Source organism: Lytechinus variegatus, chromosome 4 (assembly GCF_018143015.1).
Source record: "Lytechinus variegatus isolate NC3 chromosome 4, Lvar_3.0, whole genome shotgun sequence".
Taxonomy (NCBI): domain Eukaryota; kingdom Metazoa; phylum Echinodermata; class Echinoidea; order Temnopleuroida; family Toxopneustidae; genus Lytechinus; species Lytechinus variegatus.
This window is the reverse complement of record NC_054743.1, coordinates 13,751,033-13,772,333: the sequence shown is the minus strand read 5'-3', so window position 1 is coordinate 13,772,333 and position 21,301 is coordinate 13,751,033. Positions and strand designations below refer to the sequence as shown.

The following is a 21,301-nucleotide window of genomic DNA, read 5'->3' as shown; positions in this document are numbered from 1 at the left end:
ATTCAGACCTAGGTCAAAGTTAAACCGGAGTTCATGTTAAGGGCCACAGAGTCTACACTTGGATGATAAGACATAGAGCAATATGCTTATGCATACATATATATTTTTTTGCAAGGTCTGTACTTTAGAGCAGAGGCAGTTGAATGTCAGGCTCATACAATGAAAGTGCCAGGGGGGCACCTATTGTTTGGCAGACTCTGCTTCAGAGGATGGTTATGCAAAAAAATTTCGGGTCCTGATTTAAACTGATTGAGACTAGTTGCACTTACAACTGACTCAGGCAGGGAATTCAAATTAATGCAGCTCCTCAGTGAAAATGAATTTTGGCAAAAAGCAGATCTGCATCTCTGCTTCCTGTCCTCTTATACAGGAGTCATGGATTCGTTCAAAGAACAGATGAGCATCAACATTGTCTATCCCTCTCATAATCTTGAAAATCTGGAAACCTTCTATATGCAAGGCTTTGTAGTCCAAGGGCTTTTACACTTGTAAAAATATCCACTTCAAAAGATACTGTACTTTCTTCATATTTTATCATTATCAAGTCAATAAATCATTTCATATTAATTGGTGTACAGCGTATTTAGATTATCGATAAAATAAAATGAAATAAAAATCCTTATAACCATACCCGGATTGGGTCTGCAATACCATCTTGAGATTGACTTGATCCTAAATGAAAATAAAAAAGATAAAAGAGTCACAAAACATAATCATTAAAATCAACATCACTGTTTGTTAAAACAAACTTTTCTTTCAGATACACAAATATAATAATAGAATAAAAATGTTGCATACATCTCTTTACACATATACTGTATGCACGAAAAGACTATAATGCTGGTCAAATACCTTGTGTATAAATCTGTGGCTTGAGAACAATTTGAATCCCATCATGATATTTTAACCAAACCTCCAAACCTTTCAAACTGAAAAACAGAAAATGATTTCTCTAAAGATTACAATGATTTCTCTCTCTCGAAGAGAGAAAAACCCAACATTCTTCAAATGAGTGTGTTGTAAAATTAACGAGTAAGAAAATCATATCAAACAAAGAATGAATTCAGATTAATAAAACTTCTTTAACGAGTCTGATTCACAATGTTAACACTAATATCAATACCAACATCAACTCCAAACTTGATATCATCCAATTAAGATAAAAGAAACATATTAAAACAATCATTATCACTTACCATCAGGACTAATCTCTAGCTCAGAGGATCTTTCAGGCAGATCCATCACAATCTTGTCATTTTGTGGTGAAGATGGCTACACAAATATCATAAATCATATACACACATAGAAACATATGATAAATATACATTCGTAGTAGATTATAAAATTCAAGCACCATTTTCAATTATTCTAAGACATGAAAAACTATTTTTTTTTAAATTCTGGCTAGTGAGTACCTAGAAAGAAATATGCAATTCAATGATACTAAGACCTTTTTTTTTTTAAATTTAAGATAATAAATAAAACAAGGATGAAATAGTTTAACTGACTGTATTCATCCTTAACAACGTTACCATGTGGACTGGTCTTTGGTTTTGTGATTCATGAATGATAACCAGGGATGGGGTGCCAGGGTGTTATGATAAACGGAGGGGGAGGGGGGGGGGGGGCAAAGGAAAAAAAGTAAGATCATTTTTTGTTCTCATTTGAATTAAAAGGTAAATATAGATATATATATGATCTCCTTTTTTAAAATAATCTTTCTTCTTTTTCTCCCCGCCTTTCCCCCTTCTTCCTCCTCTATTTTTCACTACTTGAAAAGTCATGGGATGGGGGGGGGCAACTCCCCCACAACCCTTGAAAATTACCTAACAGAGGTCAACATTGGCCTATATAAGTTGCTTTAATTTCAGTCCGGACAGAAACAAATTTATCAGTTCATGAAAACTCATTAGAATAACCAATACCCACAAGTTAATATGCACAGGGCACTAACCCTTTTATGCACAAGTAAAACACAAATTATTAATTTACATGATTAAGTTATAATCTACACTTTTTAATATACAAATATCCGAGTTGCGCTAACCCTTCACAGAGCCACATTGATACTTACCAGGTTGCCATTGAAGAGCACAGGTGAGGCTGTAAAGAGCAAATAAAAAATAAATCACAACCCTTTCAAAAACACAATATTTAGCAAATAATTTTTTGTGAAAACAATTGGATAAACTATAAATATGAGTATAGGTATATAAAAAGTGATGCATGATTATTAAACAACTCCAATTCAATGCAAACATACATTTTGTTCATAAAACATGGCAAAAATAAAATGAAATTTTTCAGAGTTATTTGGGTAGTGGATGTGTATTCATTGTAAACGGTTCCATGACATTTGCTCAAGCGACAATTGCTCCGAGGGAAAATCTGCACGTTAATCCAATCCTACAATCTAGTCTACAAAATTAAATAAACTCTAATCATTTTCTTTACATGTTATTATGCTGAAACAAAACTCAATTACAATCCTAACTCTGCCCATATGCCCTCTGAGATTTCATTAAGACCGGAGCAAATGTCACAGCAGCAGATGCTGTGTTACCATTTTAAACATCTAGCTAGAGCTGACTGGAAACTAAAGAGGACAGACAATAATATACAAATGTGAACCCAATTTACAAGAGAAAGACTTGATCTATTACAAGAGGGAGAAAGGCCAATAGAACTTGGATCACCATATCTAATGAAATTCTTATCAAACTTACTAGGTTCGGAAGGTTGCAAGTCATACCGGAAAACCTCCAATAATATCAGTTCCTTCTGCTGACGATATTCCTCACCGGTGAGATCGTGTTTCATTGTAAGGCTTGGATCAGACAAAATCTCCTTATGAACCTCATCAGCTACCCATCTGTCTGACTTACATGAATTGAGTCTATCTCTTAATCCACCGATGAATACCTCTGTGTCATCATACTCTGATGATGTAGGTGAATGTTCTGTGGATGTTGCTGACTTAGCAGATGTTCCTTTTGCTAGATCAACAAACTTGGCTATCAAGGATCTGGCAAGATCTCCCTGGTAACCATTACCAGAATGATATCCACTGCTCCCATTGCTCCGTTGCAACTGTTCTGATGAACACCGACGTTTCTCTGCATGGAACTGGGCGAGTTCATTGTCAGTCCTCTCCTGACTTGACTGCGATCTCTGCAGCTTCCTAGGGGCCAGATTGTTGTTGACTTCTTCATTGGGAGCATCGCTCACATCCCTGGAGCGGCTTCTCCTTGGCTTTTCATAGCTGGCTTTTCTGCACATGGACCCAAACCCAGAATCATTGAGCTCATCATGATCATCTACTTCCTCCTCGATGGCGTTCTGTCTCGTAAATGAGGAATGTTTCCGAATGACCGGTGGCGGTCTAGGGCTTGTTGGACCACTATGAGTGTTGGGTGTCAGTGGGGGTCCATTAGTAGTGAATGGATCTTGCCTCTGTGTTTCATCTACAGCCTCCCCAGAATATGAATAACGGAAAGGAGCACATCGGGCAGAGTAACTCTGAGTTGGCGATTTGTCAGGATAGCCATTCTGCAAATTACCCTGATAACCGTCCGAGTTAGAAGTCAACGAGAGTCCGTTCAGGGTAGGTATTTGCCCTTGAAAATCATCTGAGGTTTTCCTAAAATCAAAGAATTGCTTAGGTTCACCTTGAACTGGATATCTTGGAGAAGTATGAGGGCCCATGTTTCCATTCTGCAAAGTTTGTTGCCTGGGATCTACCATGTGATATGACTCTTTAGCGAAGGGCCCCTCCAGAACTGATCCTGGCATTTGAGACTGACCCACATGATGTGGAGATTTGGGAATACACCTGGGATGATATTCCAACGAGCTTTCACGGTCGACAGAACTGTAGCCGTGGTCAACAGAAACACGTGCATCCTCAGAATTCTCAGGGCTTCCATTGGACATGACTTTATGCAGAAACTGAGAAGGGTGGGTGTCGAACTGTGCCTCTGTGACAACAATATTATTGCAATTATTTGAGTGAGGTCGATTCATCATGCATCTATCAGCTTATATTCAATCCTACATAAAAACGTGTTCCTGTATTGGTCTACATTATAACCGCGGCGATAATAATGGCTTACTAGTGGTGAAGTCTAAGATCCAAAATACTGTGCAAGCAACATCTTGTAATCTCCAGGGGAATTCTGCCTCACACTTGGAGGTAATACCAAGTCAGACTACACTGGACAGTACTGGGCATCCTTGGCACACAGATCTTACTGTTTGGTGATAATGGCCAATTCCTTATGTCTGAACCTCTGATGATTGGTGACACGGGAAAGTCCCTTCAACATTCTGGAGACATTGCAACTTCTTTGGCTTCAACCTACATACCAAATGAAAAAAAAGGAAAATGGGATTATTCACAAGGAATACCAACAATAAAGAATTAAAACATTGTCTGTGCTACTATTTTAACATATTGAAGTAAAACAAAAAACTTTTTTCTGCTAATTTTAATATGCTAGTTTGGGGCAGAGCCTCAGACCATGAAGAAAGGAAAAACATTTACAGTACATGTACAACACAAAAAAAAATAAATTAGATTGTCTTTTAATCAGCGTGGATGCATTGTGGTGTAGCAGTTCTCACCTTGTTATCAGAGTTAGGTGTTCATATTGAGATACATAGACTTCTACAATATAAAATAGAAAGTCTGCTTGAGCATAATAAGGAATGAAATAATTGCAACTGGTTTTATAGTAAAGTGCCTTAAATCAGAATACATGTATATTTTGAAAGGATCGTAGCTCTCCAAACTGAAAGGTAAAGTCACATTCTTCATCAGTGTCAATGATGTGACAAAAAAAAGAAAACTCAAAATCAGTTTCCATGGGCAATCACAGACTAACATTCTATGTAGAATATAATGCAGAAATATGTGCCATAAAGTAATGGGCTTATTCACAGGCAAATCATTTTACATTTTCCTCAGATCAAAACATTTTGAATAGGATGATCACCGAATACACTGAACAAAAATCATGAAAAAGCCACTTTCCAAAGCACAAGAATTCAAAAGAACAGTTTGTGTATAGCTATGCTATGTACCATTTATGAAATATCAAACTGCTCCAACAAACATACATGTGCATGTATACTGCAAAGTATAAAGTTTAACATGATTATATTTCAATCCAAGATTTCTGAAGACCTGTACAGTAAGATCAAGTATATACAGCACAAACAGCATATCATTTTACAAACTAAACAATACACATTCACAGACCACTTGTCACTCTCAACGACTGCTTACATACACATCATGGACCTACCAGCAAAATACATGTATCTTCGTGGGGAATACCACAACTTCTAAAAAGACAAACACCTTCCAGTGATAAAACCAAATAATAAAATATGAATGAACATAATTTCATTTGTTACACGTACTTCCCCAGCCTGCGCTGCTGTGTGTCCTTAGCTACTAGAAAATGTGAATATTTCTTTTTTCTATCTTTCTTTATTTAAACTTCCGGTGACCTCAATCATTGAATCAATATTCTTTATAATGCATGTTTTTGCATTTGGGGTATTTCCCTGTAGTAGCACAATTCCTTAAAATGGACTTATATAATATCATAAACTTGTTATGATTCAAGATTGCACAAGGAACTTTAATAGATAAGATCAGTAATAAACACTCCTGTATCAATCATAAATACATGTAGATTAATTCCCCCCTTCCCCTCTTTCCCTGCCTATCAATGCATCAATATCTAAATGTACCTGTATGTATGTATCTATTCATGCTGGCAAATCTATCTATCTATCTATCTATCTGTCTGTCTGTCTGTCTGTCTGTCTTTCTTTCTTTTTTTCTTTCTTTCTGTCTATTTGTCTATTTTCTGTTTCTCTCTTTAAATTTGTAAAGCAAATACTTGTAGGTCTATTAATCTGTACTTGCAGAATACAATTTGCACTATTAGTTTTCCATTGGTTCCAATAAAGAGGTAAAAAAGTTTTTTTGTTTAAATAACACATCAAGATGTGCATTGGTTGGCATTTCTGCAAAAATGATATTATTTGCCTTGCCTTCTGTGGTTTTACGCTTCGAAATCAATGCATTGTCAGTCTCAAGGACAATCGCTGTTCAAATATGTGACGTACATGTACTCAGCTCTACTCAAATAAAATATTTAGATAAAAGAGTTCACAAATATCTTTGCTAGAGTTTGCTGAAGGTACAAGATGCACAATGTACATTTGTAGACCATGTGGAGAATTTCATGAAATAAACAATCAGTGATTTTTATGGAGTTTTTGTACAGGGGCACTACCTACGGGGGGGGCAGACTGCCCCCCCTGACGAGTCACAACCCATGCAAGGGACCTATCCCTGCCTCCCTGACGAGAAGTTGAAGACTTTTTTTTCTGCTGTGAAATAATATCCTTTATATCCTGTTGAGGAGTTTTTTTTTCTTGTCATTTTTTTTTGCTAGCATGAAATCCTTTATTTGTGGTTGAAGACCTTTTTTTTTTGCTTATCAATTTTTTTCTGCTTTGAAATAATATCCTTTATATCCTGTTGAGGACCTTTTTTAAAATTTTTTTTGCTCATCAATTTTTTTTGCTGGCACGAAATTGTTTGAGGTTGAAGACCTTTTTTTAGGGTCAAATTTTTTTGCGGACGATTTTGCCCCCCCCTGTGGAAAATCCTAGGTACACCACCGTACAGGGGAAATCTAAACGATCAAGCCGAAATTACAAGCGTGGACATGTAGCTTTTTGTGATATCCTCTCTGATCCATGGTTTTGTGTAAAAATAAAGATACCAATGTCAAGCACCCTCAAGTACTTGTCTAATTCCGAAGGTTCGTAATTCCGAAACACGTAAATTGCCTATACCTCGATGTTTGTTAATCCGAAAACGTAAAAGGGTTCGTTAATCCGAGCATTTGTGGCGTTATTCCGAAGGTTCGTTATTCTGAAGGTTCGATAATCCAAAAACGAAATAAGGTTCGATATTCCGAAGGTTTGTTAGTCCGAAAACGAAATAAGGTTCATTAATCATTACGTTTTCGGACTAACGAACCTTCGGAATTACGAACCTCATTTCATTTTCGGATTAACAAACATCGAGGTATAGGCAATTTACATGTTTCGGAATTACCTGGTATTTTGTGATCAGGGTAAATTACCCGATCAGAATATACCTGGAACCGATGAACTTTGAGGCAGTCTGAAACCACCTCATGTCAAATTGTGATATCAGACAGTACACTATGGTACAAAAATACTACAAGTCATGTCAAAAGGGTTTGATTGCCATAAAAAAGCAACAAATAAAAAAAATTATCTAACGTTTCAATCTATACCAAAATCTTCGGTCCCTGCAAATTGTACCCCTTTCATAAACCCAATTATGCAGCCAATAGCAGTATAATTTGGTCGTAAAATCGGAGGAGGACCAGAGTTATCCGCATTATTCTGATGCTGCAATTATCCACATAATAGCAGCATCGGGACCAGATTTTGACTTTATGAACGCATTTCGAAGGTAATGCGGATAATTGCCATGGTGCGGTCACAAGGTCACCCTTTTCCAACGCAACCGCATCGGAGGGGGTGTGTGCTGTTGCCATGACGATTATCCGCCTTTTTCAGGATGGGCGCTCATAAAAAAAGTGCTGATTATTTTTGGAGTTTGTGAACGCAATTTTTATTGAATTATCCGCATTACTCTTAGGCGGCTAATTGGAGGATGGGTTTATGAAAGGGGTATTGGTTGTTCCACTGAACTCTGTTGGCTCCACTTACCAATTACATGTTGTAAATGTGAAGGAAGAGAAAAGTTTAAAAACTTCTCAAAAAAATGGATTTCAACTGTCTAATATCAATCTTACAATACAATAATGCAGTGACTATTAAAAATCTTATTTCGACCATATTTTAGAGGGTGAAAATGTGAATTTGATTTTTCTTAAAGGGGAATCCAACCCAAATAAAAACTTGTTTTTATAAGGAAAAGAAAAGTCAGACAAGATGATTGGTGAAAGTTTGAACAATATTGGACAAACAACAAGAAAGTTGTGAATTTTTAAAAGTTGTAGATATTGGTAATCACTATACCCATGGAGCCTTAAAATTGGCCGCATATGGGATGTGATAGTGATGTAAGGCAAGGACTACTCTCCCATGTACTCCAATACACATTATGGCTCAAATGTCATTTTTCCCAAAAGTTTTATTTCAAATTATATTTTTCTTTCATGAGGACATAAAACAATATGCCCCCTGGGTTATATATATAGATTACTGCCCCAGGGGAATGGGTACTTAGGAGAAAACCACAAATCCCTGATAATAAAGTACATGGCCTATGGGAAAGTTGTCCTTGCCCCTTGTCATAATTTACTTACTAAATTGCCAATTTGAAATCTACATAGTATTAGTGATCTCAATTTTAAAGCAGCAATAACTTCTTTATTACTTGTCCGATTTCTTTCAAACTTTCACCATTCTATTTAATTTATTTTTCTCCTTCCCAACACAACTTTTATGGCCAAGGCTGGATTCCCCTTTAAACTAAAGAAAAAGCTTCTCTCTGTGATGCTTTGAAATGTATTCTTTGAAAAGGACACTCAATTTGTGCATTTACCTATAAACAATAATTGATTGGATATCAGAATGCTATGGCAAAGATTATGTCATGAATCCTTGGGGCCAATTTCACACTTTTAATGAAAATAAAAAATATGGATATTTTTTAATTTCAGCACCCAATCAAAATTAAGTTTCAATGTAATATGGCAAATATCATATTCAATAAAACACATTTTACTCCACATTATCACAGCTATTTCACCACATACATGTACATATTCATATAATATACACTGTATTAATTATGATGAGTTGTGCGGGAAGGCACCTGAGGACAATGCCCAAAATTTTGCATGAAGGTTTGACTTCACTGTCCTATGCTACACTGTGAGGTGTTCCCATAGCAACAAGATCAGGAAAGACTGATGATAGCATGACTGTGAGTGCTAACAAACCCAAATGGAGAATTAATATGAGATCATGGGAGAAAATGATTAGGCCTACAGTTGAATCAAATCAGTATGGATTTTCAAAATAGATTTGAATCATGTTTGTTATTTTGGCTCACTGTGTCCCAAAATTACAGGCATGCTGAAATGGCAGATGTCATACAAATAAGAGAATCATGTTGGAAATTTTGGTGGAAACATGTAAGCCCAAATATTGGAAATGGTAAAACTTCTATAAATCAATTAATCAAAGAGAAATCAAGTAGACAATAAGGAATTTCACAGCATTAACAAAGGTTTGACAATAAGGCTACATCCAGGTAGCAGCCTAGTAACTCCTAGCCACAATACACACAATATAACAAATGGTGGTTTTGAATGCAAACGATTCACTTCTTATTTACATGGCACTATTATTCCAAGGTTACTACGTACACATGTATACACCGACCGCCCTGTTTCTCATGGAAATCCTTGATATTTGAGAAAAAAAATATTTACTGATTTCCTGTTCCTGCTTTCCAAGATTTTGTTCCTTTCTCTTTCCACCATCCTGGGTTTTCCCACTACAGTACACTGGGAGGTAAGGAATAAAATGCAAATTTCAAAAGGATAGGGGGAGAGGTAGGAGGTTTATTCAACTTGAATAATTTTTGAAAAGATGGAGATCAATCACATTCTCTGAAATTAATTCAATTCAATTCAAATTTATTTCCACATCTGATTAAAAACACAGTGAGAAAACTCACAATCCAACACTTTTCTACAAAATCTGTGATGAATGCATCTAGTATTCCTAGTTTGAAATCAAATACATCATTTAACTGTATATATATATATATATAAATAGTCTGCTTCGGCATATGGAATAAAATAATAATAAATGGTTTAGTAAATAAATGCCTTAGAAATCAAATCATAGATTTTTAAAGGAGCAAGCTCTCAAAAACGAAAGGTAAAGTCACTCTTCGTCAGTGGATATATCTATATATATATCTCCACTCTGTAACAAAGAATACCAATTATATTCCAAGCACCTTTAATCAACACTTTATTATTTCCTGCAATTGTTCTTGATTTTTTAATTTTTAAAATATTTTTGTAGCCAAGGGCCTCTACATGTACTTTAATAAGGAGATATTAATTTCTTTTGTTATTCTTATCCTCCAATTCTGAAGAGAGAGAGAGAGAAAAAAAATCTAATCTAGCCAACTCATATTACAGAAAATACAAGTGTTTAACATACGGGTATATAGTCCATACAATACTACCTGATATAATATTCACATTTTCTTGTTTTGTTTAATTGGCCCCTTTCAAAGATTTGTTTGAATGAGTGTCATTTTGGCTACAAAACCTCTTTACATGCATAGCTTTGAAAGAAAATAAATTATATTCATGTTTTACCTTATTAAACAAATGGAGTGCCTCTGGCAGTCTCACCTGCATCAATTCAATATAGCACATTAGTTGCAGTGATGACTTTTGTTATATATAAGAATTGTAAGAGCAATTTACATTCATTTATTTCCTCTTTAAAGGACAAGTCCACCCCCAAAAAACTTGATTTGAATAAAAAGAGAAAAATTCAACAAGCATAATAATGAAAATTTCATCAAAATCGGATGTAAAATAAGAAAGTTATGGCATTTTAAATTTTCGCTTATTTTCAACAAAATAGTTATATGAACGAGCCAGTCACATCCAAATGAGAGAGTTGATGACATCACTCACTCACTATTTCTTTTGTATTTTATTATATGAAATATTGTTATTTTCTCGTCATTGTCATGTGAAATGAAGTTTCATACCTCCCTGAACACGTGGAATTCCATTATTTTAACATTTTGTGCTTCAGGCAAGGAGGTCCTAATCGTCAAATTCGTAAAAATTGAAATATTATATAATTCAAACAATAAAAAACAAAAGAAATAGTGACTGACTCTCATTTGGATGTAACTGGCTCGTTCATAAATAACTATTTTGTTGAAAATAAGCGAAACTTTGAAATTCCATAACTCTCTCATTTTACATCCGATTTTGATGAAATTTTCAGCAATGTGCTTGTCTGATTTTTCTCTATTGATTCAAATCAAAATTTTTCTGAGGTGGACTTGACCTTTAATACAGGACTATCATAACTTTGGATTGCACATCTAACTCTTCAAGACATTTTAGATGTTTGCTTTTGTTTTGTTTAGTGTATGATTGATCTATTTCTTGAAAAGAAAGGGAAATCGAACTTAAAACAAAATTTTCATTGTTATTTGTTGCAGTATCGTAACAAATAATTTGGGGGGCTTGTCCAGGAAATGAAAGCCAATTTGCACAAAAAGCCAATTTGAAACAAAAACCAGTTTTTCGGGAAACGAAAGCTAATTTGAAGCAAAAGCAGTCAGAAAACATTTTGAAATTTTTTGGAAAGTTCTAGAATGTAATGTACATGTACTGTGTTATTACATGTACTTGCTTGTATTTCTGTATATCCACCATGGCTACATTTGATGTTGAAGAATTTCTTGCAATGACAGAATTGTCATATAATCATTTGAAGTCACTGAAAAAAGATGATTTGATAGCAGTTTGTGATCATTTGGGTGTATCTCTACCCCCAGGTTTAAAGAAGGCAGAGATTACTGACTTGTTAGCTAGTCACATGGAGCTTACATCCAGTCTGAAATGTTTGTCATTGTTTCAGACGATACTCAGATTCAACAGGCAAAGTTTGAAATGGAATGAAAATGAAAGAGAATGTTGAGAAGGAAAGAATCAGAGAAAACATTGAAATGGAGAAAATAAACATTGATAAGGAGAGATTGAGATTAGAGTACCAGTTGAATTTGAAAGAAATTGAGTAAGCTCATGCAAATACTAACATTTCAACCTAGTTAAGATTTTGATGCTGATTCCCCCAACATGGTCGAAGTTCATTGACCCTAAATGACCTTTGACCTTGGTCATGTGACTTGAAACTCAGGCAGGATGTTCAGTAATATTTGATTTCCCTTATGGCCAAGTTTCATGTACTGGGTCCATATATTTTTTAAATTACGAAGACATTTAAAAAAATTAACCTTCCGTTAAGATTTGGTGTTGACGCCGCCGCCATCGCCGTCGGAAAAGTGGCGCCTATGTTTTTGTCTCACTCTGCTATGCAAGTGAGACAAAAGCAAAGTAAAAACTCAAAAGCTATAGATCATCCACTTTATACATTAATGCAAGCACTTCGAGAGTAGAATTATTAATTGTAAAGCACTTCGAGCATGTTTTGTAAACTTTATTAAAAAGTGCCGGATAAATAAATGCTATGGGAAAAAAATGGATGTATACACAAATATATCATTTTCACTTACCTTTATAACAAAAAAAAATCTAAATCCGTCTACATAATCATACATATATGTACCTTGCACTTTTTCCACATACAAAATGTTATAAGAAGTCTGAAATTCAAATATCATTTAAAAACAAATACATTTGTAATTGAACAATGTCTTCCTTCCTGTTTTGTTAGGTCCTGGGTTTTTCCAACAGCATGTTTTTCACAGAGGAAAAACCTGGAGTGTTTCACAAGATCAAGGGTGCAGATTTAAAGTCACACGTTCCCAGCTGTGTGCGTTATACAGTGCATCCCACAAGAAAGAAAACCCGGATTCCCATATATTTTTTCTTTAGAGCAGAGCTACCAAGTCTCACGCATTATGCGTGAGACTCAAGCATTTTAGACTCTTGTTCATCCTCTCAAATCTCTGTCTCACGCAACTATCACAGACTATCCCCATATATATTGTACACAATGTCTGTGATCTCACTCAGATTCACACAAAATCTCACGCATAGCTGGTCTTTGAACTTGGCATCTCTGTTAGAGGCAAATTAATTATGCTACTTCTGAGTACTTCATTTACATCACCATACAATTCAATTATTCCTCTACATTTTGATAACTAATATGTGATGAACACTTCACGCATTAATGAGCAAGACAAGTTTGAAATTTGAATGTCAAAATCAGGTTGCAGAGAAAAATTGGACAAGATTTTTTTGTGATACGACAACCATGCTTATTCGACAATTGGCTCATTAGCATTTCTTTTATATTCTTTGCTAAGTTACTCTATACTGATCCCTGAAATGAGAGTGGATTCAGATTAACACGTTAATTTCTGCACAAAATTGTTTCTGATAGGCCTCAATATTTATGGTTTATAATCTGCCATGTGTGAATGATGTGCCAAGCTGTTGGTCTCAAATTAAAGACAAGATTCCACTCGTACCATAAGTATCAAATCAATAGTGTTTAATAATTGTGAAATCTCTCTCTGAAAACAGGTTTCCTCTTTGTGGGATGCACTGTATAATGCATCAACACACAAGAAGATGCTTGCTCATTTCTTGAATCTGCATACAAACAAGATTGCATGTTAAATATAATGTGCATATCAATAAGTCTCAGCCAAGAAAAACAGAAATAATAATACAATTGTGAATTGACATGTGATTCCAACATTTAATGAATGCAAAGAGCTGAACATTAGAGAGAATTCAAAGCAGATTGTCAAAATTTCCTTCATAATAGTGACTGTGCAAAGCCGTTTGTGACATGCTGGAAAAAATTTAGTCTCAACTCTGTACATCATGAATAAATATCTGTCGATCTCTTTGGAGTCCTTTGACAAAAGAGATTTAGGGGATGTTGGAAGAAAATATTTTTAATCAGTTGCAAAATTCTGTTGCGATTTTACAAGTAATAGCAGAGATGCCAGGTTCAAAGACCAGCTATGAGTGAGATTTTCTGTGAATCTGAGTGAGATCACAGACATTGTGTACAATGTATATGGGGATAGCCTGTGATAGTTGCGTGAGACAGAGATTTGAGGGGATGAACAAGAGTCCAAAATGTTTGAGTCTCACACATAATGCGTGAGACTTGGTAGCTCTGTAATAGATAAATTCTAGCTGTAGCATAATAGTTCTTGCAGCAAGAAGCAGATCAGGGCCCTGTCTTACAAAGAGTTATGATTGATCCAATTAATCGTAACTTTATGGAAATCCATCAGTGTCATAATTTTTTTACAGGAAATTTGCAAAATGTCTTTTGTAAACAGAGAGAATTTTCACTGAATTTTCAAGAAAAGAATGAATGTATGAATATACAGTACATCATAGTTAGAAAATATTTTGAACAAACATGCATGATACATGTTAATGTTGCAGGCTGTCCATAGTTGTGATTGATCGGATCAATCGTATTTGTAAGACAGGGTCCAGAAATCAACTGCAAATTTGTAATCAATTGCAAGACATATGATTAAGGAACCCAAAATAGATTTGCAATTGATTCTAATTTCCTTGAAATACCCCATTAGAGCATCTCTTTATTTTTCAAAATGAACAGTTTTCAAAAAGTTCAGTTTTTGATGATACACACTGTACTGCACCATGCAATGAATACCTATAAAGGAAATTTAAAAATTGTCAACAATTTCCTCCAGGAAGTTGATGGGATTTTCTGATAAGGGAAATCTTGATATACCAGCCAAAATGTGTCGAAAATAAAAAAATCAGCCTTAATGGTGACCAGGGGCAGATCCAGGATTTTCCAAGGGGGTGGGGGCACATTTTCCCTGGGGAAAATTTGACAAGAAAAAAAAAATTAAAAAAAAAGTTCTCACTTGTGCATAAAGGACATATGCTGTCATCTGGAGCCAGATGAGCCCCCTGGATCCGTCAGTGATTATGACTCTGTGTATCGAGGGGTTTTGTTTCTGCCTAACCATTCTATCCCCACCCCCCCCCCCCTTTCTCTCTCTCTTTAGACCTGGTCACACCGCCCGAGCGTGGTTGGAGCGGTCGTGAAGCGGAGAGAAAAAAATCATCACCGCTCGCTACCATTCACCATTTTCAATTTTGATTGTTTTTTTTTAAATATTTTTCCCCAATTTTGTGAGCGAAATTCGACCCTCTCTCCCTACCGATCCAACAACGCTCGGGCAGTGTGACCAGGCTTTTAGACTTTTTTTTAAAGAACTGATATCAATGCTGACTGGTTTCAATCTAGGAAAAAAGTGTGGATCACAAGGCCAAGGAAAAACATCTCATCAACACCCAAATATATGGAAGGGTGATGATGATTGAACTTAATGAGTTGACTTGAAAAAAAGACAACTACAAATTACTACCGGCCTGGCATGGTGGCTCATTGTAGAGTGCCTTCCTCATGACTGGGAGGTACGAGATCATAGGTTCAATCCCTGGCCAAGTCATACTAGACTTTAAAAACGGAACACTGCCTTCTTCATTTTCTTGTCACGTGCTCAAATAGAGAATGGTAGTAATGTTAAGCAGGGCCCGCTGGAAGGACAGCTTACAGCTGATGTGGCTATACCCTGGGTAAATCTATTAGGAAGACCAAAGCACCACAACAGAAGGCGGTTTCAAACCGCCTCGATCACAAGAATCCCCGTTAAATTACGAGAACTTTTTAAGGCTAAAAAATACCCGTTAATTATTCCTGCATTCAGACCGCCCCGAAACACATCCTTCGGTATAAGTTCCCGAAGTTACGAGCATGCGCAGTGTGGTCTGATAAGCAGGCAAGGCGGGAGATTCAAAATCACTAGCCCAGCAGCCACCCACGCCGCCGCGCCCAACGACACGCTGGGCTAAAAGTTCCCGTAATTTGCTTTCACATCGCCAAAATACCTACGACCTTGGAAAAATCCCCACAAAAGTTCTCGTAATTTCGCCAAGTACCTACTATTTAGCGGGTATTTTCTTTCGGGGAAATTACGAGTAGTTTGCTTTCACATTACCAAAATACCTGGTATTTTCTGATCGGGGTAAATTTCCCGATCAGAGAATACCTGGAACTGGCGAACTTCGAGGCGGTCTGAAACCACCTATTGTCAGATTTGTTCACCAAGTTGGTGCTAAATAATGACCCCCAAAGTGGTCCACTCTTTCTCAATGCGAATCTCACAGTTGACCTTGATTAGTTTTTTCTCATCGAATGTTTGGTATCTGGTGAAAGGACAAGTACGGTTGTCATACTGTAATTCATTATGTTACTAGAAGATGAAAATGAAATTCATGAGATCTAGTCAATAATAAAGTTAGATAGATATCTGGGGTGGTATTCTGAAAACATTCTTATCTACGTCACGATCTCAAATTGGTATTCTGAAAACGTTCTTATCTTTTTCTCATCTTTCTTGCTTTACATCTTATGCTGAGCGTGTAAACTTATAACTTGCGCATATAATACCAAAGCACACTATTAAAACAATTAGAATAGAATGTCAATAACAAGTATTCTGAAAACATTCTTATCATTTTGCTCTCACATATTAAGATAGCTAGATGGCCGATGGTTATCACAGCCTCGTTCTCTTTTGCTCAAATTCAACAGCCACTGCCAGGAGCCTCCTGGCTACTCTAAATCTGAATAGTTGGATCAGCAAAACGTTGATGAGAGACACATCCATGCTCTGGACTGGCTAATAATACCGGTACTAATAAACAAATTAACCAGTTTGGTCAACATTTCTAGAGGAATTAGTATAAATAGTAATGATAAAATTCAATACTATTATTAGACACAAAGGCCTACCTCTCTGGCACTGAGCGAGCTACGTTAAGGCCAAGCCATAAAGATGTGTCAATAACATCAACACATAGCTAGACTCCACGACTCAGCCTGAGAAGCTTGTCAACCGGCCGGAGGACTTCCGAGGGTGCGGATTACGAATTCCCGATGCCAAAAATCCTGAGCCGATCTGAGCTTCGCTATATCTGCAGCAAACCGACGAAGTGTTTGATCCCTTCTCCTCTCCTAACGTCGACATTACAAAGAAAGAAACATGGCTACACACATGCTCAAATGCGTCCTTTTTGAACTTCAATTTCAGTCAGTGCCAAACTGCAACTACCGGTGATTTTCTTTATTTATTGTAGATCTATTTTTAGTGGTGGAACTTCCCCAGCCTGCGTCGCGTCGAGCTGATAGTAAAACCATACTATAGTCACGCATGTACACACTATCATGAATATAGGGCTAATGAAACACTGTGGCGTTTCATTAGGGGTTTTCCCTAAAACGGAGAGGGGGAGAGATCTAGAGACGGGGGGGGGGGGGGGTGTACAGTTGTCATCAATATGGGCCCACCCTGTCCCACCTAATATTCTCTAGATCCTCGCGAATTGTGACAAGTTTGAATGACAGTTGTTTTTATTAAAGCATGCGCGATAAAACAACTGTCATTCAAACTTGTCACAATTCACGAATCTTCCCTGAATAGCTAGCTAGCGAAAATTTGGAGAGTGAATAAAAGAACTTAATTGTTGGCATTGCAAAAACTGCATTACTCGTGAATTTGTTTCGCATTCCTAATGTCTTATTATTGCCAATACGTAAAAAATAAGATGCTATATACATATATATATATATATATATATCAAGGGCGCCGGAAGCCGCGGGGGGCAGGGGGCACTTGCCCCCCTCCCCATGTGCCCCCCTAAAAGTAAAAAAAATATATTATTTAAGGACAAAAGTAAACGATGAAGGCACTTTTCTGCCTAAGAATTGTCATTTCCATTGTCAAATATGAAAAAACTTCGCCCCTGACGGGGCAATTACACATCATAGTAAGCCTTATGTCTTTTGACGAATATGTCCCTCTGTGAAACATACCTTTGATAAGCGCCCTTTCCATCTTATTACAGTGTGATAACGTGTAACCTTTTAATGAATACATTTCAGACTAAAACCGAATGGCAAATTGAAAGTGGTTCACCAATGCTGTGTCGGCTAACAAACGCGCGGTCGCCCAGAAACGCTCAGACCGGGGTGGTGTTTCATCAATATTTTCGTCTTACAAGTTGTCAGATCTGACAACTTTCGTATCCTATATTCTGATTGGTTGAGAAGCATTGTTACCATAGCAACTGTCGGGTAAAACAGGACTTGGCGGATAAAACTTCCGACAAGTCCTTTCATGAAATGCTCCCCGGACCCGATATCACCAACGCGCGTGAACGCTAGTTACTCGAGCAACATATATATGGAATCGGAAAATAGCTGTAAAAATGACCGAAAAGTTTAAAGAGTTATATGAGGCTTGAGTAGTTGCTTATTGGATAAATGAGAAGATGCTAGCTTGAGTCGGCGAATGGAGTACTCATCTATCAACTAATCAAGCCTCTTCAAGTTTTCGACCTTTTCTGGTTTACTGTCTTTATCAGGACTACGCTCATTTGAACAAAAAATTACTCGACTATCAACTGTCCACTTCCTCCTATCAATTTCACTTCTTCCTCTATCCACTTTTTCGAAAACTCCACAAGGTGTACCGTCAACCACATCCGCTATTGGAATGTAATTGTTTTCTTCTAAATAATGTACATTATTAACTGCCGTAGTTTGTTAATTCATGATTATTTACAAATGAATATTTCCTGGAATTTGATATTCATCATAATTATGGTCACATTTTCCCCAGATATGTAAAGAAAAAAGAAGATTTTGAAGGGGTCATCCAAAAGTGCTTCCCAGCCATACAAAACATGCCAAAGGAAACACATAAATCGAGTAATGTTATAAATTTTCAGAAAAGTTTAAAATTGTTAGACAATAATTAAGCAGGTCATATTTATTTTTTCCTCCAGTTACAGAATATGAAACGTTTTGCATATGCATGGATAATCAGGGACTGACTATCTCCAATGCTGAGTTCAGAAATGATTTGCATAAAGTGGGGATATAAGTGCTTATCGGTCGACGTCTGCCACGTCAGAACAGTATGACATTTTGAATTTGAAAAGACATTCATTAGAATGTATGTTGTTTCTGTTGTTACGCTTCTTCTGCTTAATACACTCCTTGAAACTTATGATAATTGTGCTCTCTCGTGTCGTCCGTGTATGTAAATGTACATAAATAATATTTCTGAAAGGATAATGCTGAAAAATTTCTGGTATTTTGAGTCAATATTAGCGTATTATGTAATTTAATTGATTAGACACAAAAAACACATTTTGCGCGTAGATTTTATAGGTTCTCATAAACTCTGAGTATAGTCTTTCGTAGTGAATTCTATGTTTAATTCTCAAGAAATTTATTTTTGAATTCTCTTAGAAACGCAAGTTTTATACTCCATTTTTAAAACAAAATCCTTACGGGGGGGTCCAAACCCCTCTCCCGCACGATCGCTTCGGTATCTCACGCTGTCAAATATATCAGTGTGCCCCCTTCGGGATTTTGCCCCCCCAAAAAAAAAAAATGAAAGCGTTCCGGCGCGCCTGATATATATATATAGGCATATGTGTGTGTGTGAGATAGTTTGTTTGATTTGTGTGATCGAGCGCCTTTGGAAAGTTAGGCCTAATTCATGATTTTGCCCCCCCCCCCCAATCTGAAAAATGGATCGACGCCCCTGTCCGTACATGCGTACATTCTCGCGGGGCTCGGAGTAATACAAAGGCCCTTGGAACAATTTTTTGACTGGGGGTGCTGAAGTGATTTGAAAAAGGGTACTGCAAAATGAAGGCCCGACAAATTTAAGAGGCCAAAAAAGGGTTTTCCTGTATTTCTATGGATTATACACGCAGCATCCCCGCTTCCAGGCCAGGGCCAGGAGTAATACTCAGCACAATATAGGTAGAACATTTTGCTCTCACGCTAAAATTCTTTGTTTTTGTAACAAAAAAAGGAGAATATAAATGATAGTTTAAAGGAAACCCATCAAAGAATAATAGAGTTAAGATATTTTTTAAAGTTTTTTTTTTATTCATGACATCATATTAAAAGCAGCTTCCAATTTAATATAAACTCAGAAATTCCCAATTAGAATAGTTCATGGTTTTGTTTAAAGGTCAAGTCCACCTCAGAAAAATGTTGATTTAAATCAATAGAGAAAAATCAGACAAGCACAATGTTGAAAATTTCATCAAAATCGGATGTAAAATAAGAAAGTTATGACATTTCATAGTTTTGCTTATTTTCAACAAAATAGTTATATGAACGAGCCAGTTACATCCAAATGAGAGAGTCGATGATGTCACTCACTCACTATTTCTTTTGTTTTTTATTATTTGAATTATACAATATTTCAATTTTTACGAATTTGATGATTAGGACCTCATTGCCTGAAGCACAAAATGTTAAAATAATGGAATTCCACGTGTTCAGGGAGGAATGAAACTTCATTTCACATGACAATGACGAGAAAATAGAAATATTTCATATTTCATGTAATAAAATACAAAAGAAATAGTGAGTGAGTGATGTCATCAACTCTCTCATTTGGATGTAACTGGCTCGTTCATATAACTATTTTGTTGAAAATAAGCGAAACTTTAAAATGCCATAACTTTCTTATTTTACATCCGATTTTGATGAAATTTTCAGTGTTATGCTTGTTAAATTTTTCCATTTTTATTCAAATCAAGTTTTTGTTGGGGTGGACTTGTCCTTTAAAGAAACTTTCTAGTATATAAGGATAGAGGATATAATATTTCTGAAGATATATATTGTTAAAATCTGTGAACATTTGATTTAGTGAGGTGTCAAAAAAATCAAATATTAAAAACCCGTAGCTACTGTATGGATATGTCTTAACCTTCATAATTAGGGTTTTTCTATCTCTTTTTTATCTTTTAATAAAGCAAATTTGGAGTTAAAGTAAACTTTACTTTATTTTGATCTCTTTTGTTTGATTTTACTTTATACTCCCTCCTTACACAAGGCCTATTGGCCTTATTTATGCAGTTCTCCATTTCATTTTCATTTTTACTCTTGCTTGTAAATATATTGTTTTTTCATACCTTGCTTTATAATTTTTATCGAGAATGAAATAAATGCAAATTGAATTGAAAAAAAATACTCCTTTTTTCATTTGATTCAAACTATATCCCCTCTTAATAATAATATAGGAATATTTACCCAGGGAAGCCGCTTCAGTTCTGAAAACTGTTCTCCCAGCGGGCCCTGCTTTTATTTTTACCCCGGCTTTAGCTGGGCTGCCTAGGCGCTCAAAGCATTCAAGGAATTTCTTCCTAACGGGTACCCATTCATCTAACCTGGGTTGGGTGCAGCACAGTGTGGATAAATTTCTTGCTGAAGGAAATTACGCTCTTTCCTTTCCCTCTCACTCATCTCACTCACCCTCTCTCTGTTTCTACTCCTGTCTGGTTTTTGTTTCTAATTTATCAAATTATTCAACGAGATCACTTCCAAGGGACATATTTTAAATCCAAATGACCATTCACACACACAA

At 36.1% G+C, this 21,301-nt stretch overlaps 1 protein-coding gene across 1 annotated transcript; it reads right to left on the bottom strand.

The window, feature by feature from the left end:
* Window positions 1-619: 619 nt before the first annotated feature.
* LOC121412811 lies at window positions 620-17,033 on the bottom strand. The gene is made up of 5 exons (XM_041605572.1): window positions 16,639-17,033; window positions 2,727-4,357; window positions 2,075-2,103; window positions 1,197-1,272; window positions 620-672 (listed from the first exon to the last, which is right to left on the bottom strand). Exons 2-5 carry the CDS (start codon window positions 4,024-4,026, stop codon window positions 620-622), a joined length of 1,458 nt encoding a protein of 485 aa, XP_041461506.1. The 5' UTR covers window positions 4,027-4,357; window positions 16,639-17,033.
* Between the last annotated feature and the right edge of the window lie 4,268 nt (window positions 17,034-21,301).

Coding starts and splice junctions, on each gene's coding strand:
- LOC121412811 (XM_041605572.1), bottom strand. CDS start 4,026: ATGATGAATCGACCTCACTCAAATAATTGCAATAATATTGTTGTCACA. Junction 2,104..2,726: donor CTTGCAACCTTCCGAACCTA/GTAAGTTTGATA, acceptor TGCTCTTTACAG/CCTCACCTGTGCTCTTCAAT. Junction 673..1,196: donor GCTAGAGATTAGTCCTGATG/GTAAGTGATAAT, acceptor ATTTTCATTTAG/GATCAAGTCAATCTCAAGAT.